The sequence below is a fragment of the Rhinoraja longicauda genome, chromosome 17 (assembly GCF_053455715.1).
Source record: "Rhinoraja longicauda isolate Sanriku21f chromosome 17, sRhiLon1.1, whole genome shotgun sequence".
NCBI classification, from domain to species: domain Eukaryota; kingdom Metazoa; phylum Chordata; class Chondrichthyes; order Rajiformes; family Arhynchobatidae; genus Rhinoraja; species Rhinoraja longicauda.
In genome coordinates, this window is record NC_135969.1 from 44,610,611 (window position 1) to 44,638,585 (window position 27,975).

Below are 27,975 nucleotides of genomic sequence, written 5' to 3' on the forward strand. Positions count from 1 at the left end.
CATTGCATACAAAATGTGCGACATTACAGATATGATGTTATGCATGTTTATTTGCATTTGCTGGTCAGATTCAGTGCAATGATGGCTGTTTATTTCTTCCTATTTGCTTCTAAACTCCCTTGTTTTCTAACAATCTTAGAATCTTATTGAATCATTAAAAATATAAAACCTGTTTTGAACCATTTTCCGATCCAGTATGATGTACCATTTTTCTTTCAAACTCTGGAATATATTTTGATATTTACAATATATAGAATGGCCCTGAGAAGCTTTGTTTCTCACAGTCAAAACACTACAAATGTTGACATTGCACTAGTTTTACCAGGATGGTCACCATTGAAATGTAGGACACGTGGTGGACTGGTAGCTTTCACAACATTATTGTGAGAATGACTGGATAATCTGTTTGAGAGGTAACTACCTGTCCTTTTTTTAAAATGAAAAATAATTTGAAGGAATTTTGTATTACCTGAGAGATAAAGTAGGCTTTAGTTTAAATCTTACATGATAGACTGTACTGTACAAGATTGAATAATGAGATTGTTTTTGCACTCAAGTTTCCAGAGCAGGACTTGAACACAAGATTTCCTGGGTCATAAGTGGAGAGTGCTATGTCTTAATATTGAATCCGTGCCTTTTAAATAATTCCCCTTTTTCCTCTTGCTAGGTTCCCGCTATTTGTGAGAAAGGATTGTCTGTGGGAAATTCCAAAGTAACCATTCTTGGAAATCCCACAATGGGTAAGAAAAATATATTTAAAACAAATAAAAAATCAATATTTAAAAATGCATAAAGGTGTAGAACTATCTCGCTCAAATTCTTACTGGACAGATTTTAAGCATGCATACTTTTCAGATTAACCTAATACAAACTTTCTAAACAGACTGAAGATTACTATTTTATCTCCCTTCAGGTATCTATCTTTCAAAATACTGTGACGTACTTCAGCCCAATCCTTTGGATAATGGAAAGAAGGCGGAGATAATTATTTTTAAAATCGTCAAGGTAATTTTTTTGGGACAGGTTTTTTCCATCCTTGAACTTGTTTTCACATCTACCATGCTACAATTAATTTCAACATGGTGGTGAGTCTGTGGAATTCAACGGAAGGCTGTGGAGACCAAGAAAATGGGTATTTTTAAAGCAGAGATAGCTAGATTCTTGATTCGTATGGGTGTCGGGTTACGAGGCGAAGGCAGGAGAATGGGGTTAGAAGAGAGATAGATCAGCCATGATTGAATGGCGGAGTAAACCAGAGACCCAGGGGCCTAATTCTGCTCCTATCACTTATGAACTTAACCATTATGTGAAATGTACTTTTTAAGAATGTTTTAACGTTCAGTTGATTAAAAGTGTAGAAAAGATTTTGTGGAAATAATTGCAAATTGTAGAGAATGTTGTAGTGCCGCAAGGTTTCAATTTCTGATGTGCTTGTTGAATCTTTGGTCATCTGAGGACAGGCAGTGAATGCATGTTTGGTGTTGGTCTTAGCTAATGTGAAATGGGCATTCATCATGCTGTAATGATTCCGTTCCAATTGCTCAGTTGAAAATGATGTGCTGTTTGGCATATTTAATTTTCATTAATTTAATTTTTCAGGGAAGGGTAAAAGCTGTGTTTGACAATACCACAAAGAATCTCACCCCTCCAACACCAAAACACGACTGTCATGTTTTTAGAAACCTTAACCGAGTCATTTCGCTGTTCACATACAGAGCGTTTGATCTTACCCAGGTACCTTTTGAAAACTCTTATGTATTTTCATTGCAAGATGCATTGTGATTTCCATTTTTTGAAATAGTAAATATTTGCATTTATTCATCAGTACTTTATGCAAATTGGATTTACAGTTATAACGGAAATGTCACGTTTTAATTTTTCAGTTTTATCTTTATGAATTTGGAAACGAAGGCATAAGGCAATGCCCAAGGCACGTTTGCCCCTATGCTGTGGTATCTTTCATTTATCAGGAAAATAAACTTCCTAAAATAGCGAAACCAGTTACGCTTGGGTAAGGAAATTGTGTGTTTTGATTATAGGCCATTGATCTGAAATGTCACTTTTTTCCTCCAGATCTTATTGGGTTATTGCTTATTTCCTGAACTTTTTGCTTTTATTACAATAAAAGTGTATCAGCAATCTGGAAAAAAATATTGTCCTAGATTACATCAGCTCAGTGAAAACTGTTATAGATTTGAACCTTGAATCTTGCTCTGGTGCAGTACATGATTGTGCACAAAATTAACACACGTAGTTTGTATTTATCGCTTTCCCCGTTATACTTCAAAAACTTGCCTTTATCTTGCTCTCTGGCAGATAAAATTAATGTCCTAAATCAAAATTTGCCAATGCTGGGGTGTGTTTTTGCTTTTCATATTTTCACAAAACATCTTTACTGCTTTATTCAATGAAAAGTGAAGGCATTCTATGATTCATATTTGGGTTTTAATAGATGCAGCTTACATTGATTTCTCTGCAGAGCATGGAAGGAGCACCTATGCCTCTTGATGAGGACAACATCGCGCGTGCTGACTGATATTCTACTACAATTGCTGGAAGTTTGTGTAGGTGCTGGATGAGAAGATTAGGTTCAACTTCTCTCCTACCTGAGCATTGAGCAAATGTTGTCTGATGCTTTTGTAAATATTGGACAATTGGGTGAATGGTGACTGATAAGCCAGGAATTTTACACTGAAAGGAGTCTAAAGGGTTATGAATATATTAACTCCTTGTTTGTGAGGGCTGTCATCTTCTATTGGAGCATTTTTGGGAGATTTGTTTGCTTATGTATAATAAAGTGTTTTTTTGCCTTTTTCTTACAGCTTGGAAGAGAATTATTCAGGTACGCTCCTGTTTATCAAAAAATATAAATTTATAGATGCTTAATCTTAAATAAAACCAGAAAATATGCAAAATGCTTATTTGGCAGCTTCTGTGAATTTCAGACCAATGTTATTTGACTTTTGCAATGCCATCAGCCAGTAATTTTAACTTGATTTCCATAGAGGCATCATGACTTGCTAAATATTTGCATACTTCCTGCTTTTGTAAATACCAATACTTGTGCATTTAGTTTTGTTTAATTTAGAGTTACAGTGTGGAAACAGGCCCTTCAGCCCATTGTCCACACCGACCAATGATCCCCGCACACTAACGCTATCCTATACACAACACACTAGGGACAATTTACAATTATACCAACCTAATTAATCTACAAACCAGTACATCTTCGGAGTGTGGGAGGAAACCATACATCCCAGAGAAAACCCACGCAGGTCACGGGGAGAACGTACAAACTCGGTACAGCCAAACACCCATAGTCAGGATCAAACCCCGGTCTCTGGTGCTGTAAGACAGCAACTCTGCCGCTGCGCCATTGTGCAGTCCATTTTTGCATGTTGGTGTATTCAAGCGGCTAAGTATCTCAGAATATGTAGTTTACAAGTTAATTTGAGATTATTGGGCAATTTTTAACCCAGCTTTTAGCATTCCAATCCTGATCTGATGATTTGTTCTTTTATAACGATTGATGTTTTTAACCGTGTGTGATTTCTATTGCACAAATTATTGAGAACATTTGCAAGTGTCCATGATTAACGACAGATAATATTTGAACATTTATTTAAGTTTAGTTACTTATCTGAGCATTTGAATTAAAAGTTGTGTCTGTTTAGGGAAGTCTTACTACACCATCTGGAAAGGACAGCTTATGAACAAAGGGAGGTTTCTGTGCTCTGGTTCTTTACAGTCAGCTACCCAGCCATTTTTGCCATTCAAATTGTAAGTAATTATTGCTTTATGCATTGTTGTTTTATTGGTACAATGGGGAAATTTATATGTTATGGTGAATGACTATTATTGTGAAGTCTAGCCCTTGTCTTGGTTGCAACTCTAAGTTGCATTATTTTTCAAGGGTATTCTGCAATCCTTCAAGCTGTGAAGAGCAAATTGAGAATGGGTGAAGACTGAAATACATGCCAGTGGTTGAATTCCAGGTGGAATTTTGAAACCATTGTTGTGAAATGTTCATTTTTATCAGAATTTGTATATGTATAACTTAGTTGAAATATTGCATGATCATACATTTTTATCTTTTATTAGGCCTGAGAAACTTAATATTGATACAGCTATGAGTGTTGATTGCTTGAAAAATAAAATTCCAGGGACTATATTCCAAAAAACAACTTTTACTGGAACGCGAGAAGGTAGGAACCTGGTTCAATAAATGTGTGATCGTTTTTGAAGCGAATTCTTGCTCTTTGCTTTAGAGAACAAAGTCATTGAAATAAATTACTTTGCAGTGGCAGCTCAACTGTGATTGTAGTCATCTCCAAATCTGTGGATTTGTGTAATTAGAAAAGGAGGGAATAGTTGGCGTATACACAAAATACTGGTGGCACTTGCTGGGTCAGGCAACATGGGTGGGGGAATGGACAGGTAATGCTTTCAGTTGGGACCCTTCTGCTACAATCAGTCTGAAGAAGAATGATTAATTGTTAATTGCAGGTGAAAAGTCAGTTTAAAAGAGCGCCAAAGGGACGTTCTCAGTCAGAAAAGGTCGGGAGAGCAGGAGCAAGGACGACCGTTGGCTGAAAGCAAGTAAGTAAGTGTTAATTGCAGGTGAAAAGTCAGTTTAAAAAGAGCGCCAAAGGGACGCTAGCAGTCAATCAGTGAAGCGCATACCTCCAAGCTCGTCAGGAAGGCAGGATGAAGTGAGTACGTGGATTGGCTGATCAATTAAATTAGAAGTTTGGTAAATTGGCCAATTAGGTAATTTAGAGACTGATATAAACAAGGCTTGCACAAGGGGTGCAGCCCTGTCGAGGGAAGTGCCCTGTGAGAAAAGTGCGAGTCTTTGTCTACGGGTCTTAAGTGCCCTGTGAGAAAAGTGCGAGTCTTCGGCAAGGAGGCTGAGGTGAGGAGGTTACACTTGTTTTTGAGCCTGATTTGTTTTTAGACAATAAAGTGATGGCGGATAAGTTGGTGCAGTGTGTTTCCTGCAGGATGTGGGAAGGTAGGGACTCAGCTGGAGCTTCTGGGAGCTACACCTGCAAGAACTGTGTCCAGATGCAGCTCCTGAATGAACGTGTGGCGGAGTTGGAAAGGCAGCTGGATGACCTCGGGGCCATCTGGGAATGGGAGAGTTTCCTGGACAGGACCTACTGTGAGGCTGTCACGCCAAGGGTCCAGGTCGAGCGAAGGTGGGAGACCGTTTCAAAGGGGCATGAACGTGGACTACAGGAGACCCCGGTGGCTGTGCCCATTGCAAACAGGTACACCCTCTTGGGAGCTGTCGGGGCAGAAGACGCTTCCAGTCCGAGCGACGGACAGGTTGGTGGCTCTAATCCAGGCAAGGAGACTCGACCGGGGAGACCGAAGTCAGGAAGAGCCATAGTAGTGGGTGACTCCATTGTCCGAGGTACGGACAGTAGATTCTGTGGCGGCAGGCGGGACTTGAGGATGGTCTGTTGCCTCCCTGGTGCCAGGGTTCAAGACATCACGGACCGGTTTCAGAACATCGTAGCGAGGGAAGGTAGTTGTGCACGTGGGCATGAACGACGTTGGGAGGAAGAGGAAGGAAATACTGCAACGTGAGTTTAGAGAGTTAGGAAGGAGACTGAGAAGTAGGACGTCGACGGTGGTTATCTCTGGACTGTTACCTGTACCTCGTGCTGGTGAGGGCAGGAACAGGGAGATCGGGGATATGAATGTTTGGCTGAGGGGCTGGTGCAGGGAGCAGGGATTTAGATTTCTAGACCACTGGGATCTCTTCTGGGGTAGGGGTGACCTGTACAAAAGGGACGGGTTGCACCTTAACAGCAGGGGGACCAACATTCTGGCAGGCAGGTTTGCTAGTGCTACACGTGGCTTTAAACTAAGTAGTGGGGGGGGGAGGGGTTGACAAATTGGGAATATGAAGATGGAGTTAAAGGGGAAGCGAATACAGGAGAAATTGCAAAGGACTCTCGAATAAATGGGAAGGGGAGTTCTAGATGGGATAAGAGGCTACGGTCAGGGCCAATTGTGACCGGTGTGAGAGGGGAGGTGAATACCGAAGTTAAAGTGTTGTATTTAAATGCGCGAAGTATAAAAAATAAAGCGGATGAGCTTGAGGCTCAGTTAGACATTGGCAAGTATGATGTTGTGGGAATCACAGAGACATGGCTACAAGAGGACCAGGGCTGGGAACTGAATATTCAGGAGTACACAACATATAGAAAAGACAGACAGGTAGGCAGAGGGGGTGGGGTCGCACTGTTGGTAAGGAATGATATTCACTCCCTTGGAAGGGGTGACATAGAATCATGAGATGTAGAATCAGTATGGATGTAAATGAGGAATTGTAAGGGTAAGAAGACCCTAATGGGAGTTATCTTCAGGCCCCCAAACAGTAGCCTCGACATAGGGTGCAAGTTGAATCAAGAGCTAAAATTTGACATGTTGCAAAGGTAATGCTACGGTGGTTATGGGAGATTTCAACATGCAGGTAGATTGGGAAAATCAGGTTGGTAATGGACCCCAGGAAAGAGAGTTTGTGGAGTGCCTCCGAGATGGATTCTTAGAACAGCCTACCAGGGAGAAGGCAATTCTGGATTTAGTGTTGTGTAATGAACCTGATCTGATAAGGGGACACAAGGTAAAAGAGCCATTAGGATGCAGTAATCACAATATGATAAGTTTTACTCTACAAATTGAGAGGGGGTAGGGACAATCGGAAGTGTCAGTATTACAGTATAACAAAGGGGATTACAGGGGCATGAGGCAGGAGCTGGCAAAAATTGATTGGAAGGAGACCCTAGCAGGGAAGACAGTGGAACAGCAATGGCAGGTATTCCTGGGAATAATGCAGAAGTTGCAAGATCAATTCATCCCAAAGAGGAGGAAAGATTCTAAGGGGAGTAAGAGGCACCCGGCTGACAAGGGAAGTCAATAGTAATTTATTTGTCACATACACATAAATGTGCAGTGGAATGAAAAATTACCCGCAGTTGAACAATAAGACCAATAAGAATAATCAATAAAAATGCAATAACACATACAATCATAAATTAACACCAAACAAAAGAAACATCCATCACAGTGAGTCTCCTCCAGTCCCTCCTCACTGTGATGGAAGGCCAGGATGTCTTTTTCTCTTCCCCTGCCGTCTTCTGTTGGAGTTGCCATGTCGGGGCGGTCGGGGCTCCTGACATTGAAGCCCCCGCCGGGCGGAGAAAATCCCGTGGCCTATTTCAGGCCACGCCGGACGGTGAAAGGTCCGCGGCGGGCCGACCCAAGCCTCGCGATTCGGAGCGGGCGAAGACGCTGCTGCCGGAGCTCCCGATGTCGGTCCCCACCCAAGGGCCTGCGGGCTTCCAACGTCCACGCGGCCCGCGCCAGAGCCTCCGGAGACTAGTCGCAGCTGCTCCCGCAGCATCCGAAGGCAGCCAGCGCCGCAGGTGGTGAGTCTGGGCCGCGGGCTCTACGAACCAGAGCCCAGGTGGTCCCAGCCGGAGGCCGCCAGCTCCAAGTGCATGGCCGGTGGTAGGCCGCAGCGGGAACGGAGACACGACACAGAAAACAAAGGTTGGGTCTCCGTTCGGGAGAGACACCTTTACAGTTCCCACCCCCCCCCCCACATAACACACAACCGCAAACACTACATCATATCTAAACTACAATTAAGACAAAAAAAACAACAAAAAACACAAAAGACATCAGACTGCAAGCAAGCCGCAGCTGCGAGGGCTACATAAAAATAAAAGAGAAGTATAACATAGCAAAGAAGAGTGGGAAGCCAGAGGATTGGGACTCTTTTAAAGAGCAACAGAAGATAACTAAGAAGGCAATACGTGGAGAAAAGATGAGGTACGATGGTAAACTAGCCAATAATATAAAGGAGGATAGTAAAAGATTTTTTAGGTATGTAAAGATGAAAAAAATAGTCAATGCAAATGTGGGTCCCCTGAAGACAGAAGCAGGGGAATTTATTATGGGGAACAAGGAAATGGCAGACGAGTTGAACTGGTACTTTGGATCTGTCTTCACTAAGGAAGATACAAGCAATCTCCCAGATGTTCTAGTGGCAAGAGATCCTAGGGTGACGGAGGAACTGAAGGAAATCCACATTAGGCAGGAAATGGTGTTGGGTAGACTGATGGGACTGAAGGCTGATAAATCCCCAGGGCCTGATAGTCTGCATCCCAGAGTACTTAAGGAGGTGGCGCTAGAAATTGTGGACGCATTGGTAATCATTTTCCAATGTTCTATAGATTCAGGATCAGTTCCTGTAGATTGGAGGGTAGCTAATGTCCCACTTTTTAAGAAAGGAGGGAGAGAGAAAACGTGAAATTATAGACCAGTTAGTCTGACATCAGTGGTGGGGAAGATGCTGGAGTCAATTATAAAAGACGAAATTGCGGAACATTTGATAACAGGATCGTTTCGAGTCAGCATGGATTTACGAAGGGGAAATCATGCTTGACTAATCTTCTGGAATTCTTTGAGGATGTAACTAGGAAAATTAACAGGGGAGAGCCGGTGGATGTGGTGTACCTCGACTTTCAGAAAGCCTTCGACAAGGTCCCACATAGGAGATTAGTGGGCAAAATTAGAGCACATGGTATTGGAGGTAGGGTACTGACATGGATAGAAAATTGGTTGACAGACAGAAAGTAGAGAGTGGGGATAAATGTGTCCCTTTTAGAATGGCAGGCAGTGACTAGTGGGGTACCGCAAGGCTCGGTGCTGGGACCGCAGCTATTTACAATATACATTAATGACTTGGCTGAAGGGATTAAAAGTACCATTAGCAAATTTGCAGATGATGCAAAGCTGGATGGTAGTGTGAACTGTGAGGAAGATGCTACGAGGTTGCAGGGTGACTTGGACAGATTGTGTGAGTGGGCGGATGCATGGCAGATGCAGTTTAATGTGGATAAGTGTGAGGTTATCCACTTTGGTGGTAAGAATAGGAAGGCAGATTATTATCTGAATGGTGTCAAGTTAGGAAAAGGGGACGTACTTCGAGATCTGGGTGTCCTCGTGCATCAGTCACTGAAAGGAAGCATGCAGGTACAGCAGGCAGTGAAGAAAGCCAATGGAATGTTGGCCTTCATAACAAGAGGAGTTGGGTATAGGAGCAAAGAGGTCCTTCTGCAGTTGTACAGGGCCCTAGTGAGATCGCACCTGGAGTACTGTGCAATTTTGGTCTCCAAATTTGAGGAAGGATATTGCTATGGCGGGTGTGCAGCGTAGGTTTACTAGGTTAATTCCCGGAATGGCGGGACTGTCATATGTTGAAAGACTGGAGCGACTAGGCTTGTATACACTGGAATTTAGGAGGATGAGAGGGGATCTTATCGAAATATGTAAGATTATTAAGGGGTTGGACACGTTAGAGGCAGGAAACATGTTCCCAATGTTGGGGGAGTCCAGAACCAGGGGCCACAGTTTAAGAATAAGGGTAGGCCATTTAGAACGAAGATGAGGAAAAACATTTTCAGTCAGAGAGTTGTAAATCTGTGGCATTCTCTGCCTCAGAAGGCAGTGGAGGCCAGTTCTCTGAATGCATTCAAGAGAGACCTAGATAGAGCTCTTAAGAATAGCGGAGTCGGGGAGTATGGGGAGAAGGCAGGAACGGGGTACTGATTGAGAATGATCAGACATGATCACATTGAATGGTGGTGCTGGCTCGAAGGGCCGAATGGCCTACTCCTGCACCTATTGTCTATTGAATCCGATTGCCTGTGCATTTCCTCCACAGATACTATGACCTACTGAGTTCCACCAGCACTGTGTTTTGCTCATGATTCCAGTATCTGCAGTTATTTGACTCCTTAATAATTAGCCCATGTTTGCTTTGCAACTTAAATTAGATTATTTCCACATGTTATTATCCCTGTGACCAGATTGGGATATCTTTTTCTCTTTCTTGGCAATAAGGGAAATTACAATTGCATGATATCCTTGAATATAATTGACTTCTAACTTTTCTTCCAGTTAGCACCTAAAGTTAAAATGTACCTAAAGTAACTAAATGATCTTCAGCATTGATTTGCCCTTTTATTCCCTTAGTACTGAAGAACGGATTATATTATAGCTTGTATGAACTTGTGGAACAAAGCAAAACGGGAAGGAATTTGGAACCACTGTTTCATAAACTAGAAGAGGAAAAACTAGTGAGTTAAACATTTGGTAAAAGTATAATATTTAATTAAAATCACTTAACTGAGCTAATTTTAACTAGATAATTCACCTCAAACATGGCTGCATTTTAAAACTAAATTTGAAGTACTGTCACTGTTTTGTTTGCATTTGTTGCTCCAATGTTGTTTTCTGCAACATTGTTCATCCCCATGTTAGAGAGGTTGAAAACCTCAAATTCCTAGGTGTTAATATCACTGACAATTTCTCCTGAGTTACCCATATTGAAGCAACGACCAAGAGCTTAGGAAGCCTTCGAAGGCTTAGGAAGTTTGGCATGTCCCCTACAATTCTTAACATAGTCTACAGATGCACCATAGAAAGCATTTTATCAGGATGAACTGCAGCTTGGTTTGGGAACAGCTCCATCCAAGACTGCAAGAGATTGCAGCAAATTGTGGATGCAGCCCAGACCATCACATAAACCAACTTCCCTTCTATTGACTCCATTTATACCTGGCGCTGCTTCTGCAAGGACAGCAGCATAATCAAGGACAAGTGCGGCCTGGCCACTCCCTCTTCTCATAAGATCATAAGTGATAGGAGCAGAATTAGGCCATTCGGCCCATCAAGTCCACTCTGCCATTCAATCATGGCTGATCTATCTCTCCCTCCTAGCCCCATTCTCCTGCCTTCTTTCCATAATCTTGCACACCCAAACTAATCTTCTCCCCTCTCCCATCAAGCAAAAGGCATGGAAGTTTCTTCCCAACCAGAGATCATTGGTGAACTACTATCTACCCCATTGGTGTTCCTCAGACTATCCTTGATCGGACTTTGCTAGCTTTACCTTGCACTAAACTTTATTCCCTTATCATGTATCTATACACTGTAAGTGGCTCGATTGTAATCATGTTTTGTCGGTCTGCTGACTGGTTAGCATGCAACAAAAGCTTTTCACTGTAACGTAGTACTGTGTACTTTTTGTATATGATTTTGCACTTGTTTAAAAACTTGATATCTTTAACAATAGGTTCTTATAAAACCCTTGGATGATCGTGGATTTCTCTTTTTATTTTCTCCGTTAGAGATGGCAGATAATGGTAAGCAGTTGTTGAGTTCTGTGTTATTATAGTTGGGTTTATGAAACATAAATTTTTAGTGCAGTTGCTATGTCTAACCATAACCTATAACCTATATTCTGACTACATTTTTATATTTAAAACAGAATCTCAAAACTCGAAGCCCAAATTTCTTCAAGCACTATTTTTGTTTCCAGAGTCAAGGCTGAATGGTGCTGGTGAGTTAAATCATTAAGTCAAAATCAATCGAGAAGTAATTTAAAGAAAATTGGATCCAATTGTTTAATTGGGTTTGTGCATTCACCCTATCTATTATTCTCATGATTTTATGCAGCTCTATAAGGTCATCCCTCAGCCTCCTACGCTCCAAGGAATAAAGGTCTAGCCTGTCCCCCCCCCCCCCCCCCCCTCTATAGTTCAGGCCCTCAAGTCCTGGCAACGTCCTACTAAGTCTTTTCTGCACTCTTTCCAGCTTAATAACTTCCTTCCCACAGCAAGGTAACCAAAACAAGTGGTCAATTTACCTAAAACCTTCTTGACCACCCTTTCTACCTGTGGTACCACTTTCAGGGAACTATGATCCCTCTTCTGTACAACACTCTCCAGGGCCCTGCCAGTTGCTATGAAAGTCTTGCCCTGGTTTGGCTTCCCTTTCAGTGTATTGTAAGGTTTTCACAGTACCTTGGTAGACGTGACAATAATAAACCTAAACCATTGTTGCTTTTTACTCTTTCCTCTTCATCTAATTTCCTTCTCTTTGTAGCTTCCACAGCCAGATCAGCTCGACTGACAAGCGTATGTCACCTTGCTCATTTGGCACCACCACATGTCATTCCAGCTTTCTTGCAATGCATGTGACAGGGTGGAGACCATTGGATCTCATCATCACATCTTCTATCTCTGCAACTTAAAACATGCTTAATATCTCTCCACAATCTAATTTGCTGAGTATTTCCACCATTTTCGGTTTTTATTTCAGACCTTGGTCTTCACAATGAAAATATTCCTTCACTCAATAAGGTTTGAACAGTTACTGTGTGAAGTTTCTTTTAAAGTATATTACATTTTTTTTTCAAAAACATCCCACAACTTGTTTTCAGAAGAATTTGTTCTCAAATTAATTCTCCCACCTGAATTTTATTGTAACAGCTATTAGACTATGCTTGGCTTGTTCTGCAAGTTTATTCAACTGGTGATTATTGTGTTCTCTTATAGAAGACATTAAGAGAAACACGAAATGTATTCCAGTTGTACACAGTGACCCAGAGGCAATGCCACAACTATCAATGATTATTCCTGCACTGCACTTCGCTCTGGAGAAAATTCGGAAAGAACTGCCAAATAGCTTAAAGCAAGGTACCATAGATGCAGCATTTGAAAATAATGTAACTGCCTACCTGAAGAATTCTCTGCAAAAAGAAGCCTTTGTTGAAAACGGGAAGCTTCCTCAATTCATTCTTCCAACTTACGAGGAGAAACGATTCTCTGCAGCTAGGCAGAAGAGATTAAACTTGCCAAGAATCTTGCGCTCTTACTTCTTTAACCCTCATCGCTATCAGTTTGATGTTTCTAAAGCTGCGGAGATGTTAAATCAAGTTCCAAGTCCTGATACGGAGATACATAGCCCTCCTGTGTGTGCTGCAGGAGAGCAGGAATCTAATGATCCTGTACCAGAGATTACTGCACAGCAGCCAGCAAACCCTCAAATAAAAAGCATTGCAGTTAACAATAATTTCCTGGTGCCTTCTGACAACATGGCTGATTATGATCCTGATAAAATCCAAGAGCTTATTGACTTGATTTACAGCAGGAAAAGGCTTGGCCCAGGGGAAGCGAGTGCAGTCAATTTTGAAAGGCTTGCACACAATATATCTGACAAAGATGATCTTGGATTGAAAAGAAAGTTGGAATTTATTTCTGAGCAGAGCCACAAGCAAATGAAGATCACTCAAGGTAATAAAACATGGCACATTGCGCAGTGCAAAATGAACATAATATTAAACATCATGCTATTTTGAAGATGGAATGCTTAGAGTAATCAATTATTCTTTTAGCTTTTGATCAATTAGTTTGAATGCAATCTAAATGAATGGAATGAAAATGGTCTTCTGTAAAGGCATTTTGTAAAATGGTGTCCCATCAGTTGAGTTCCAATCACTTACAAGGATTAGAATAAATTGGCCCTCGGGTATAAGTTATAGGTTGATAGTCCATTGCAGGAATTACTCAGGAGGTATGGAATATCAATGGGGAGAGAAATGCAGTTGACATTTCAGGTTCATGACCTTTTGTCATGCCTGAAACCTTAACTCTTTTCTATCACCACTTTTTTTTTTTAGGTTAGTTTAGAAATATAGCACAGAAATGGGCCCTTCGGCCCACCAAGTCTGCGCATTAACACTATCCAACACACACTAGGGACAATTTTACATTTATACTAAGCCAATTAATCTACAAGCCTGCACATCTTTGGAGTGTGGGAGGAAACTGAAGATCTCTGAGAAAACCCATGCAGGTCACTGGGAGAACGTACAAACTCTGTACAGACATCACCCGTAGTCAGGATCGGACCCCGGTCTCTGGAGCTGCAAGGCAGTAGCTCTACCGCGAAGCCACTGTGCCGCCACATATGGTCTTTGACCTGTGAGTATTTCCATTTATCCAGATAGAATGGGCTGGTGATTGTGAGGATCAAATCCTTCACAATGGATAAATAATGTTTTTCAGAGGCTGAAATTAAAATGCATTAGTTGGAAATGGATGGAATCCTGTATCTGGCTTGTACTTTTTAGATCTGAAAGCATTGATATTCATGCTGGATCTCTACAAATTATTGGGAATTGACTTCTTACTATGGATATGTAATGAAGTGCTAACCACATTCTAATTGAAATAACAACATTATTATTTATTTATTTATTGGTGTGGGTGTTCAGCAGGAGAGTTTTATTTGGAAACAAAAGAGACTGCAGATGCTGGAATCTGGAATAGCAGCAGAACGCTGCAAAAAATCAGTGTGTCAAACAGCAATATTTTGAGTTGAGATCCTGCATCAGGGCACCCACCTTTGTCTGCACAGATGCTGCTTGATTCACTGAGTAGTTGCTTTGAGTTAGAGAATTCCAAAGATAAATAACTCTCAGTTGAAGACATTTCTTCTGTTTCTTGATCCTCGTCAGCTCTTTTTCTGAGACCATCCCCAGTTTGGGTTTTCCAGCCAGGCAACTGCAGCACTTATCCTTGAACCTTATTTCTTGAGATCAATGTTTCAGAGATGATGGGCCAAAATCTCCTCCTTGCCCAGGAGTCAGTCTAGTGAGGGCGATCCTTGCGTTGTTGACTCCTGTCCTTTGAATTCATTTTAATAGCCAAGTAACTTGGACTAAAACAGATTAGCAACATTTTTTTAAAAATTGAAGTATATTTATTCCTGTCTTATTTGATTTTATTTGAACTGTGTGAGATCTGACCTGAAAATAGAGGTGGTCCTTGTCAATTAATTTAAGCTTAGAATAGTGTTTCCCTTGATTGGTGTGTATTTTTTGCTTGGAAAGCCTTACTGGTGCTAGCCTTTTCATATTGCTAGTCTTGCTAGCCTTTTCATATTGTTTTGGAACTTGAGCAGATATTTTTTGTTTCCTATAAGAAGATTTGGTTTTCATTCACCAGAATTGGACACAATTGGTGCTCCATTCATCAAGTGTTATTCACTAGGTCAATCCAAAATTTATGAAGCATTTTTTTTAACTAATATCGTTGCAGGATCATTAGCAGAGGATGGATCAAGATTATCTGAAACAGTACCTCAAACAACGAATGGACCGAGCTTTTGTGATACTGACTTAAGACAGAGTGATCAAGCCCCAGTATTGACTCCAGACACTCAAAAGCTGGTTGGCTTGCTGCTTGAAGTACTTAAATCTTCCACTTGTCAGAATTCTGGAACAGACTTGGAGTTAAATCAGGAAGTAAGAATGTCTGTTTGTCCTAACACTGGTGACCTTCAACAAAACAATGTGGATAATAGTGGCAATGTGGATGAAAGTAATGCTTCATACTACGAGGAAACGAAACTGAAGCAGCAGCAAAGCATTGATGGACATACACCACTGAATGAATCAATAAAAAAGGAACACTCCCACAAAGAAACTGTGTCTGGTCATGATAAAGAAAGTCCTGAATTCGGTGACATTGGCTCTGACTTGCCACATAATTACAGCAATCATTTAAAAATAAAAACAAATGATCAGCCTTCTGGAGAACATTCCTTGCAAATAAACATGAAGGCAGAGTGCCCAGAGGTAAGGTTTATCCTTTTCCATTTGCCCATCGCTTGGAAAAATATGAGTGAATTGTTGAATAACCAGATCATTCCATAAAGATTTAATTTACAATTTATAAAAATAGAACATTTAGGAAATCTACAAGAAAGTGTTGATAATGTAGTTCTTGATCTTATTTGGTAATTAGAAGCAAGTTGAGGTGGGAAGAAACAAATGTACTTGCTCTGAAGAAGGGTCTCGACCCAAAACGTCACCCATTCCTTCTCTCCAGAGATGCTGCCTGACCCGCTGAGTTACACCAGCATTTTGTGACACCTTCAATTTGTACCAGCATCTGCAGTTATTTTCCTACACAAATTTACTTGCTCTGATTTGCATGATTGATTAGAGCCATGGAAACAGGCCCTTCAGCACAACGAAGGTAGACACAAAATGCTGGAGTAACTCAGTTGGACAGGCAGCATCTCTGGAGAGCAGGAATGTGTGACGTTTTGGGTCGAGACCCTTCAGACTAATGTCAGGGGAGTGGATGGGACAGAGATAGAATGTAGTCGGAGACAGGAAGACTGGGAGAACTGGGAAGGGAGAGGGGATGGAGAGAGAGGGAAAGCAAGGGCTATTTAAAGTTAGAGAAGGCAATGTTCATTCCAATGGTAGAAAAGAAAATGCTGGAGTACCTCAGCGGGACAGGCAGCATCTCTGGAGAGAAGGAATGGACGACTTTTTGGGTCGACCTTCAATTTAAACCAGCATCTGCAGTTCTTTCCTACACCTTCAGCACAATGTTCATTCCGTTCTCGCCACGTTTGGCCCATATCCTTCTAAACCTTGTGTAGGAGAGAACTGCAGACGCTGGTTTAAATCAAAGGTAGACACAAAATGCTGGAGTAACTCAGTGGGACAGGCAGCATCTCTGGAGAGAAGGAATGGATGACGTTTTGGGTTGAGACCCTTCTTCAGACTGATGTCGGGGGAGTGGCTGGGACAGAGATAGAATGTAGTCGGAGACTATAAGACTGGTGGGAGAACTGGGAAGGGGGAGTGGATGGAGAGAGAGTGAAAGCAAGGGCTATTTGAAGTTAGAGAAGTCAATGTTCATACGCTATCCATGTAGGATTGTATGTAGGAGTGAACTGCAGATGCTGGTTTAAACCGAAGATAGGCACAAAATGTTGGAGTCCGTCACTCATTCCTTCTCCAGAGATGCTGCCTGTCCCGCTGAGTTCAGCATTTTGTGTCTATCTTGGGATTATTGTACGTAGGATGTGTATTGTCTCGGCTTGCATGGCGACTGTCACTTGTCGGCCAGTATCTAGCGTGTATGGAGCTCACAAATCTCTCTTCATATATAAACATTAACATCAATTCTATATAAATTGGAGGAGCATGATTCAACTATGCTGCATATATTTCCATTCTTGATTAGGGCATAATTTCTTCCCTTGTCTTAAAATTCTTTCAAATCTTTGAATTGTTGCCATTATAAATAAACTAATTATTATTGGGATTAATACCTGATGCAGAGTAAACATTTATTACTAGTGTAAGAAAATAACTGCAGATGCTGGTACAAATCGAAGGTATTTATTCACAAAATGCTGGAGTAACTCAGCAGGTCAGGCAGCATCTCAGGATTTATTACTAACATTTATAACATTTATTACTGCTTGGCATGGACAAGTTCATTCTGGTGTGCCTTGTGAGACACTACATACCTCCTATTTAATACTTGGCTGCATAAATAAAGCGTTTTAATATTATTTCTGTATCTACTGACATATGTTACTCCTTGTAGCTGCTTATCTTTCCTTTAAATAAGTGAAGCTATTTTGTGCCAAGGCAACGAAGACTTGAATGTGACCATTCAGCCATCTTGGCTCTCTTACAGTAACCTAAATGCTCTGGATAGGTGATTGGCTAGAGACATACTGATAGGTTAGTGGGCTGTTGTAAATTGTGCCAAGGGAGATGTGGGAGGTAGTTAATTAACGTGGGAGAGTATAGGTAACAGAATCATAACTGGAAGAATGGAATTGAGGGAACACTAAGAGCTTGCTTAATTATGATGGGCTGAATGGCCTTGCGATGTAATTAAAATGAGAAATATATTTAAAAATATATTTGTGTATCAACATTGGGCCACTCATCTATCTCAAACTAACACATTGATTTATAAAATTAAGCTTTTTCATGCCTATTTATTCTGGATTATTTCCTCAAACCTTGTGATGAAAATTGGCTTAAATTGCTGGGGTATAATCTGAGCTCATCTGACACAATAAGAATCGCATGATGGAGTTGTTAGTGTATTCACATTGCTGAATTTGTCATGCTCTTCTGTTCCAAGGAGCTGAGCGTGGGAAGTATAAGCAGTCCTGAAAGATGTAGTCCTTGTGCAGAATTCACCCACGATCAGCCATACAGCAGGAGGATGGCCACCTCTGGATGTACCATTGATGATGATATTGACTGGAAGCTTATTCCCATAACTGGTAAGACATTAACACTGGAGAAAAAAGATTGTTTCTAATGCTTCTAAAATTGATTGCCTTCATCTCTTCAAAATCATAGATTGTGGAAGGGTAATTGAGATTTAAAAAAAATAAAGCGCACAGTTTTCCAAACTTGACTGCCATGTGAATGTGCACTTCATAACTTTCTCTCTTCTCCCTCTACACCACCTACCTTTCCTCAAGGCAATAAGTTCAGGTCTAGGCCAATAAATAATTATCTTTCCTCATGGCAATTAAATCTAGTTTTGTAAGCCATGTGGAATGAATTGCTTGAAATTAGTTTGAAGTAGTTTAAAGAAAGTTAAGATTAATTTTTAAATGTATGCTCTGTATTATTGGTGTTCTGGTTAAATCAAATGTTTAAACGCCATACTGTAAAACTTACTCGAACACCTATGTGTCAGGTTTGCAGAGTGTTCGATAATAGTTGTCTCCGTTTGTAGATATGAAATCACGGATTGAACAACTGTTCTATTTACCACCAGAGGATTCATGCCCTGTTGATCCACGAGTTTTATATCGGAAATCAAACATTAATCATTATCAGTCGCCTTCAGATTCTGACACCGGAATAGGCAGTGCATTAAAGGAATATTCAAAAGATTTCCATCACTCGGCAACGTATGGGATAAATGGTCATCTGTTTGGTCTAAAAGGCGATTCGGCTTCAGCAATTGAAAAGACCGTTAAATTAGAGTACAACAAATTCTCAGACAAAATGAAGCAGTTGCTGAAGAGGGAGAAAGTTCAATATGGACCCGACAACAAAAGGTTGAAATTTCCTGCTGTACAGAAGGTGTCGATGCTTTCCAAATATTCAAATACTCAATCACATCAGATCCCTGTCCAAAGTTACATAAATCAATTACGCAAAAGAATGAACTTGGTAATTTCTGACGCGTGCCCTGATATTTCACGCACATATCTCCATCTTCATCCATCATCTTCTCCAGAACTAGCTGAGAGAACGCAAAAGAAGGTTGCACTTATTAGTGAAGTTGCACAACTGTGCACAGAGTCACGGATAAAAGACTTTATGTGCTTAACGGAAGAGCCCAACCAATGTAACAAATCAGTCTGTGAAGAACCAACTGCGAGTGAAAACATTGGTGAGCCTGAGAAGAGTCCAGAAAATAGTGCCTTGCTTGCTTGCAATACTCGATTACAAAAAAACTCTGGACGGGCTAGTTTTACCTTTGGCTCGCTTACTGATTCAAATAGCGCAGCTACAACGGGAGAGGATAAAGGTTTGATCCGAGTTCAAACTCTGAGCTCTGGGAAGCAGCAGGAAGCAACATGTTCTCTGCAAGAGTCCAGTGGAATTGGAGCACTTCCTGAACCTCAACCATGTTTAACTAACTTAATTCAAAAGTTAAACCCAGAAGTCTTCTGCAGCCTGGTTGAAATTATTAAGGATGTTCAGAAGAACACGGTGAAGTTTTACATTTATGAAGTGGAAAAGACGTCAATGTGTGCAGAAATAAAGGTACAGTGACACGAATAATATTGTTCAATAAGAAAATAACTGCAGATGCTGGTACAAATCGAAGGTATTTCGGCGATCGCTTCGCTCAACACCTGCACTCGGTCCGCATTGACCAAACTGATCTCCCGGTGGCCGAGCACTTCAACTCCCCCTCCCATTCCCAGTCTGACCTTTCTGTCATGGGCCTCCAGTGCCATAGTGAAGCCCACTGGAAATTGGAGGAACAGCACCTCATATTTCGCCTGGGCAGCTTGCAGCCCAGTGGTATGAACATCGACCTCTCCAACTTTAGATAGTTCCTCTGTCCCTCTCTTCCCCATCTCCTTGCCAGATCTCCCTCTATCTTCCTGTCTCCACCTATATCCTTCCTTTGTCCCGCCCCCCTGACATCAGTCTGAAGAAGGGTCTCAACCCGAAACGTCACCCATTCCTTCTCTCCCGAGATGCTGCCTGACCTGCTGAGTTACTCCAGCATTTTGTGAATAAATACCTTCGAATAATATTGTTCAGTAATTGTCAGTCATTTCAGTAAATCAGAAGGTTAAGCACATTTTGACAGCTTTAATACTTTAGATTATGTGTTTTCAGAGGAATTTGTCTTTATTTCTGGTATGGGAGGATTCTAGTGGCTTGACCTGACATCATCTGGAGCACTGTATTCAATTTTGCACGTTGTTTCTTGAGAGCAGCCTCATCGCAAAGGGTTTTATGATAAGGAGACTTGAATTCTCCTGGGTTAGGGGTGGGGTTTTGTATTAAATGAGCCAATGAAGTTGGACAAAAGCTCAGCCATGAACTATTATTATTATGTGGTGGTGGAGTATGAAGTTGTTTCCGATGATGCCGCACTGTTAAAGGCTTAAAATAAATGAGTTAACTAAATTTCAGTGAAACTTAGAATTTGCAGGTTCAAAATATGAGTAAGGAGGTGTGAGAACTTGAGTGCATATGTCATGGTCATACAGCATAGAAACAGGTGCATCGGCTCAATGTGTTTATGATGATCAAGATGCTCCATCCAAGATAGTCCCATTTCCCTGAGTTTGGTCAATATCCCTCTAAACCTTTCCTGTCCATGAACCTCTCCAAGTGTCCTTTGAGTGAAAAAGTAACCCCTCAAGTTCCTATTAAATCTTGCTTTTCTCACCTTAAACCTATCACTAAATGACATCAGTGAATGTCCTTGAGCTACGACTATTGGCTTGAGTGACCACATTGAAATAGCCAGAAAGCATGGAACAATAGCAGGGAGAGAAAAAGTTATAATCCTTTTGCATTGACATTCTGTGCTGTGGTAGTTTGAGAGTAACATTTTTTTCAATCTGAATCGTATAGGGATATTTGACCGGATTGGGTAATAAGGAGAGTCATCCAAAGGAGTTTTTGAAAAGAAAAGACGGTTCTATGGATAAATTACTGATTATAATTCAGAATGAAGACATTGCATCTCACATACACAAGGTAAGGAGTAGGAAGGTATTAAACAGGGGAGAAGACGGGATGGGCATGGAGAAAACCAATGAATTATCTCTGGTCGCATCTAAGTTGGGCAAATACATCCATCTTTTATATCCCTTTGCAATGAATTTATTTTGATATTTTCAGGTTCCTGGAAATGCAATTGTATTTAAATTTTAATAAAATTTGGAGAAATTTGTGTATGTGATACACAAACTCAAATTTAAATTTCCATACATAATTTTAGAATAGAATCAATGTATGTAGGCCACAGATTTTATTAATGCAAGGAATGACTTGGGTGATATAAAGGTTGCATTCCATTTGATGCAAGTCATTGTTAAATATTTGCATTGGCCTGCCTGCACTTGGTGAAATTATTAGGTGCAGGCAGACTAATTCAGTATCGTTTCACAATGACTTGTATACACCGATCAGCCAAAACATTATGACCACTGACAGGTAAAGTGAATAACATTGATTATCTTGTTACAATGGCACCTGTCAAGGGGTGGGATATATTAGGCAGCAAGTGAACAGTCAGTTCTTGAAGTTGATATTTTGGATGCAGAGAAATGGGCAGGAGTAAAGACCTGAGCGACTTTGACAAGGGCCAAATTGTTATGGTCAGACGACTGGGTCAGAGGATCTCTGAAACGGCAAGGCTTGTGGGGTGCTCCCGGTCAGCAGTGGTGAGTACCTACCGACAGTGGTCCGAGGAGGAACAAACCACAAACCGGTGACAGGGTGTTGGGCGCCCAAGGCTCATCGATGCGCAAGGACAACGAAGGCTATCCTGTCTGGTCCGAACCGACAGAAGGTCCACTGTGGCACAAGTCACAGAAAATGTTAATGGTGGTCACAACACACAGTGCATCGCACCCTGCGGCGTATGGGGCTACACATGGAGGATCGACAGCATATTAGGCAGGTGGTCATAATGTTTTGGCTCATCAGGTCATAATGTTTTAGCTGATCAGTGCATATAAAAACGTAATTTGTGTGTGCGTGAAGCAAAGACATAAATCATTGTGGACAAGGCTAACTGGAAGGAGAAGTGGGTTACCCATTGATGCAGAGCAGTTAGTTTTTCTCATGAATGCTGAATATGTACAATGTTAGTCCAAAGATAAAACCCAACTTATCCAATGAATCAAATTATATCTCCTTCCTGCAGGATGTTTATTCATTTGGTCTATCCTGTTATCCATGAAGATCCACTTTTTAGTTAGACAGTATCACACTCTCAGATCTGAGAAGATAGATTTAATGTAGAATTATTTTCTTTGTTTCTGAGCAAGTTAATTTATTTACAGGTCCCATTCTTGACGTCATTGAAGAAGTTGTCCCGTGTCAGTTTTGCTGGAGTGGATACTTTGGATGATGTACAGAACCACACTTACAATGAACTATTTGTATCTGGTGGCATTGTCGTGTCAGATGAGACCGTTCTGAATGCTGAATGCATTACATTTGGTAAGTTGTCTGCTCCAGCTTGGGTGTTTACTGCTAATTCCAATCACCTGATCCTTTTCACTTTGAATTAGTAAGCCATTAGAATAAACCCGAGTGAAATTTTAAAAAGGAGACTTCAAAGTGGATATCGACACAAAGCTGGAGTAACTCAGTGGGACAGGCAGCATCTCTAAAGAGAAGGAATGAGTGATGTTTTGGGTCGAGACCCTGCTTCCGACTGAAAGTCACGGGAAAGGGAAACGCGAGATATGGACAATGATGTAGAGAGGATTTGAGTATAGGAGCAAGGAGGTCCGACTGCAGTTGTACAGGACCCTGGTGAGACCGCACCTGGAGTTTTGCTCTCCTAATTTGAGGAAGGACATTGTGCTATTGAGGGAGTGCAGCGTAGGTTCACCAGGTTAATTCCCGGGATGGTGGGTCTGACATATGATAAAAGAATGGGTCGACTGGGCTTGTATTCACTGGAATTTAGACGGGTGAAAGGGGATCTTGTAGAAACATATAAATTCCTGAAGGGATTGGACAGGCTAGATGCAGGAAAAATGTTCCCAATGTTGGGGGAGTTCAGAACCAGGGGTCACAGTTTAAGAATAAGGGGGAGGCCATTTCAAATGGAGATGAGAAAAAACTTTTTCACCCAGAAAGTTGTGAGTCTGGAATTCTCTGCCACAGAAGGCAGTGGAGGCCTATTCACTGGATGTTTTCAAGAGAGAGTTAGATATAGCTCTTAGGGCTAACGTAATCAAGGGATTTGGGGGAAAAAGCAGGAACGGAGTACTGATTATGGATGATCAGCCATGATCATATGGAATGGTGGTGCTGGCTCGAAGGGCCTACTCCTGCACCTATTTTCTGTTTCCACATTCCCCGCAATCTTACCTCAGTTGAAAAATAATTTGATTTTTTTTTAATTAAATTCTTTTAAATTATTAACACGGGATTTGAATTGTCTTGCCTGCTACGTGGGGAAATTAATCCATGTTACGATGTTTCATGGAGTTACAATATTTGATTTTTTTCTAATCTCCTTAGCATGTTTCAGAGTGATGATGGACAACTGTAAGGCTTCAGATTTTCTATTTATGTGCCTGATTGTTTTAAAATATAGCACCTAGTTGTTCCAGATACAAAAGCCAGGATAATATTGTTATATGTGTTAACTTTAATATATCTTTTTTACTAAGAATATAAAATGTTTCTTTCAGAAAAACTTCAGATATTGCTGGACTTCCTCAAAGATTTAAGCACTCCGGAAAGCAAATGGATCTGGAAAATTCACTGCAAAATGCACAAAAAGTTAAAGGAGCTGGCAAGGTTAGTGGATTATGTCGTTTCTAATTAATAAAGATATATAATCTGTTTTAAGTGGAATATTGATGACATTTGACTCCTTGTTAAAATAATTAATATTCATACATAAGCTGTGAACATGATGGGCAAATATTTCTTAGAGGAATTCGGGTTTAGAGCCAAAGATTTTCAGCAGAAGGAGAAAGTACTGCACAATTCCTTTACTTGTGTGAACCAATTGCGGATTGGTTTTGATGGCATGTGCCCTCTGGTGTCTGAGTGCAGTTTGTACATCCTGGATGTAAACTCGTGGGTTTACCGTGGGGATTTTGTTCTCTCCCACATGCCTAGACCTAGGGCAGGACGGTGGCGCAGCGGTAGAGTTGCTGCCTTACAGCGCTTGCGGTGCTGGAGACCCGTGTTCCATCCCGACTACGGGCACTGTCTGTACGGACGCTGTCTGTTCTCCCCATAACCTGCGTGGGTTTTCTCTGAGATCATCGGTTTCCTCCCACACTTCAAAGGTGTACGGTTTGTAGGTTAATTGGCTTGGTATGAGTGTAAATTGTCCCTAGTGTGTGTAGGGCAGCGTTAATCATAATCATAATAGCACTTTATTAGCCAAGTATGTTTTGCCACATATGAGGAATTTGATTTGCCATAGTCATACCAATAAAGAGCAACAAGACACCCAAATTTTTAACGGACATCCACCACAGTGACTCCTCCACATTGCTCACTGTGATGGAAGGCAAATAAAGTTCAATCTTCATCCCTTCTTTGTTCTCTCGCGGTCGGGGCACTCGAACCTTCAGTTGACAGGGCGATCTAGGCTCCCGCAACCAGCGGTCGAGCCCTCCGAGTCGGGGCGATCAAGCTCCCGCACGGGGGGATCTCGGCTCCCCTGTGCCAGGCGATCGGATCCCGGGTCGGGGCTAGTCGAACCTCCTGTGGCTTTGGAGCTTCCCGACATCAGTCTCTACCTGAGACTGCGAGCTCCTCGATGTTGAAATCCGCAGGCCGCAGTTGGAGCGTCGATCCCAGACAAGGGATCACAGGGTCCGATGGTAATTCCACGGCCCCACGATGGGGCTCAAAGTCAGTCTCGAGCAAGACCGCCAGCTCCACGATGTTACGCCGCAGAGCGACCGGAGATACGATCCAGAAAACAATCGCATCTCCGGCAAGGTAAGAGATTGAAAAAAGTTTCCCCCGACCCCCTCCCCCACCCCCCACATAAAACAAACCAGAGAAAATTAACACATACTTTAAAAACACACAAAAAATAACAAAAAAAGACGAAAAGACAGACAGGCTGTTGGCAAGCCACCTGATTGACTCTCTTAATGTGCGGGGATCGCTGGTCAGTGCGGACTGGGTAGGTCGAAGGGCCTGTCTCCGTGCTGTATCTCTAAACTAAACTTGCTGGTTGGTGGTATAACGGGCTATTTTTAAAAACAAATCACGAAGGGTAAGTTGACGGGGGCATGGAAATGACTGAGAATAAGACCTTTATAATTGCTTTGGGGAGCCAATGTAGATTCAAATAGCTGAAATGCATCCTCCTGTTATTAGGGAATGTGAATCTTTGTCATGTGAATCATGAAGCTTTTTGTTTACATAGGACCAATACAGCAGCTTTCAAGATTCTAACTCTTCTGAATAAATATCAGAAATGTAATTTAGTGGAAGTTCTGTCATATCACGATTGTGACTCCAGATCACGAAACACTATTGAATTAGACTGTTTAATCAAACTGCAAGCTCAGTCCATGCAACATAGACATGTGGTTTTCCTGACGGGTAAGTATTACATTCTAGTTCTATTTTACATTTGTTTAACATGGCTATTTCTTGATACTCTTGTTTTATTTTTCTCCAGAAAAATACATGGAGCCCATTTCCAATTGTTTGGAGTGTGGAGTGGTGGTGGCTTGTGTTAATGACTTTGTGAAAAACTTCGAAAACCTTATCGGCTATCATAGTTCAAACATGGGAGAGAAACAGCAAAGATTAGGATCTCGAGATAGCCTGCAAGGCAAGTAAACATCCTGGAAAGATAGCTGATTTTGTATTTTAATACTGTAGGTAAATGTTGAATGAAGACCCATGAGTTTTATGCCTGGACCTATATTCCAACCAACATAAATGACATGAATATAAATTACGTCTGCTGAAAGAAAAATGAGGAAAAAACAGGGACATCATGCATTCAAAGATTTATGTTGGTTGTGGAATTAAACAGGTGCATAGAAGATTTGTGTTTTCACACAGGAGTGCAATAATGAGGAAAAACCTTTGAATGTTGTGAAGATACTTTTGAATGTCTGGAAAATCACTTAAAAAAATGGTGTGACTTTTGTCATAGTTACAACCTGATGTTTATTTCTGATCATCCGTACAAACATCCATTAAGCAAAACTTGTCCTGCACATGTAACTGTGAGGAGGATTTTTAAAAACAGCATAATTTTTTTACATCTTGAATACTGTAAATATCTTGTAAAAAATTATCACAAAGTGCATGTTCATTTTTTGAAAAAAAGAGTCCGAAAGGAATTAATAAGCTGGTATAGTTTAAAATATAAATTGTGGAAATATTTTTTATTGTTGTTTTGAGAGCTCAACATTAAATCAGGAATAGTTTTTGTTTAAATCATGCATTCCCTTGGTAAGGGAAATTGCCCTAGAGTTCACAGCCATTGGGTAGTGGAGCTAATCAAGTTAAATGATTACTGAAAGCAATTTGAGACTGAGTGCCAGTTCATGATCAGTGACTGCTTTGGTGGCAGCTCATGGAATAAGCAATAAGCAATCACAACACGAGTGAGCTCCCCAAGTTCACACTACCATGGTTTTCCTGGGTTTGGCAGAATTAGTCTACTTTGTAAGGATACTATTGTAAGATTGAAATGTGGACATGGTATATTATCATACAAATATAATTTAGTTTAATGTCCAGCTGAGTTAAGTTGTAATTTTTAATCGGGACAGAAAGGAATAGAGGGTTTTTATTAGACACCAGTGCAAAGAATTCCTCGACATGTTTAAATTTGGTTCTGAATTATTCGACAAATATATTGTTATCAGTAATTTCTAATGGCCAGGTACATTTTCTTCCAACTCTTTGGAGTTGGTAGAAGTGGAAAATGCTGATGCAGAAAACTTGGGAACAAGTGAAGGAAACAATGAAGAGGAGGATATGTCTTTGGACTCTGAAGATAACTCACCACAGGTTGAAATCTGTAGTGAGAAATCTGAAGCTCTCAAGGTTACTGATATTTCACAAACTGAAGCACAAAGGACTAAAGGAAAGGTGAGCCCCTCAAATGAGTCTTTATTGCAGGTATCAGAGGACGCAGCTCCCAAACTAACTGCAGCTGATATTCCTGCAGCCTCTTTGCAACCGCTCAAAGTAGACAGCACAGATTCAAAAGGAGCCGCATTTGCATATAACAATCGTTCCTTCTGCTCACATTCACAAATAGAATCAAACTACAGGAACTTTAATGTAATTACTCATCAGAGCTTCCTAACAAGTGGAATTGAGCCTGCATATATTTTGTCTCTGAGCCAGAATTGGCAAGATGCCGATAGATATTATTCCCCTGGATATGATCAAAATTTAGCTTATAATAAAAACTGGGAAAAATCCTGAGACGCAAGCAGGGTACCAAGCCAGAGGCAACAGCAAAAAAAGCACCAGCAGTATCATTCAATTTAGCATTTCTGCTTATCTTTGCAGTGGAGAGTTTTGTAAATGTATTCAGGTTGATGCCATCCAGTTATGCCACCACTGCATTTTCTTTTTCCCTAATTCTTTGCTTGATCCTGAAAGACTCTTGTCATGGACTAATAAACAGACATATGTTCTTTTAGTAACTTTGTTGCTTGAAATAAAAACTGTTGAGTTAATTTTTTTTAAATTTCTATTACAGTAATCACAATTCCTTAAAGTTAAAAATTAACCTTTAAGACTAAAACTCCAAAAAATCAAAAGCAAATTTTCCTTTGTTTTGGTATCACGTTTCTGCTTTTTATAAATAAGTCAGTCATTTTCTGGTGTATTTTATTTGAGAATTTGGGTCTTAGTCAGAATTGTGGATGTTGGTCACAGCTACTCTGGAACTGATGGCCATTTATACTTAAATAAACTGAGCAAATATCCTAGTTCAGACTGTACTGTAAGCTCTTTAAAAACTTCTTGAGAGCATGTTCCATTGATGTTTGGTCAGTTTGTGAATTAAGTAATGGTTATTG

General features: G+C 40.9%; 1 protein-coding gene across 2 annotated transcripts in view; it reads left to right on the forward strand.

Annotated features, from left to right (window-relative positions):
• tasora (transcription activation suppressor a) overlaps positions 1 to 26,910 on the forward strand; it is a 35,109-nt gene extending 8,199 nt beyond the window's left edge. Inside the window, exons 4-22 of one of the 2 annotated variants that reach the window (XM_078414610.1) lie at positions 668 to 740; positions 914 to 1,005; positions 1,600 to 1,734; positions 1,884 to 2,011; positions 2,823 to 2,842; positions 3,675 to 3,780; positions 4,102 to 4,205; positions 10,057 to 10,160; positions 11,159 to 11,228; positions 11,354 to 11,425; positions 12,423 to 13,160; positions 14,970 to 15,508; positions 17,838 to 17,982; positions 18,447 to 19,489; positions 20,825 to 20,950; positions 22,264 to 22,423; positions 23,632 to 23,740; positions 25,341 to 25,519; positions 25,599 to 26,910. In XM_078414610.1, the coding sequence (XP_078270736.1) occupies positions 668 to 740; positions 914 to 1,005; positions 1,600 to 1,734; positions 1,884 to 2,011; positions 2,823 to 2,842; positions 3,675 to 3,780; positions 4,102 to 4,205; positions 10,057 to 10,160; positions 11,159 to 11,228; positions 11,354 to 11,425; positions 12,423 to 13,160; positions 14,970 to 15,508; positions 17,838 to 17,982; positions 18,447 to 19,489; positions 20,825 to 20,950; positions 22,264 to 22,423; positions 23,632 to 23,740; positions 25,341 to 25,519; positions 25,599 to 25,762 (4,107 nt within the window). In that variant the 3' untranslated portion in view covers positions 25,763 to 26,910. The remainder of the gene's footprint in view (positions 1 to 667; positions 741 to 913; positions 1,006 to 1,599; positions 1,735 to 1,883; positions 2,012 to 2,822; positions 2,843 to 3,674; positions 3,781 to 4,101; positions 4,206 to 10,056; positions 10,161 to 11,158; positions 11,229 to 11,353; positions 11,426 to 12,422; positions 13,161 to 14,969; positions 15,509 to 17,837; positions 17,983 to 18,446; positions 19,490 to 20,824; positions 20,951 to 22,263; positions 22,424 to 23,631; positions 23,741 to 25,340; positions 25,520 to 25,598) is intronic. The other variant, XM_078414611.1, reaches the window with a different exon arrangement.
• The last annotated feature ends 1,065 nt before the right edge of the window (positions 26,911 to 27,975 follow it).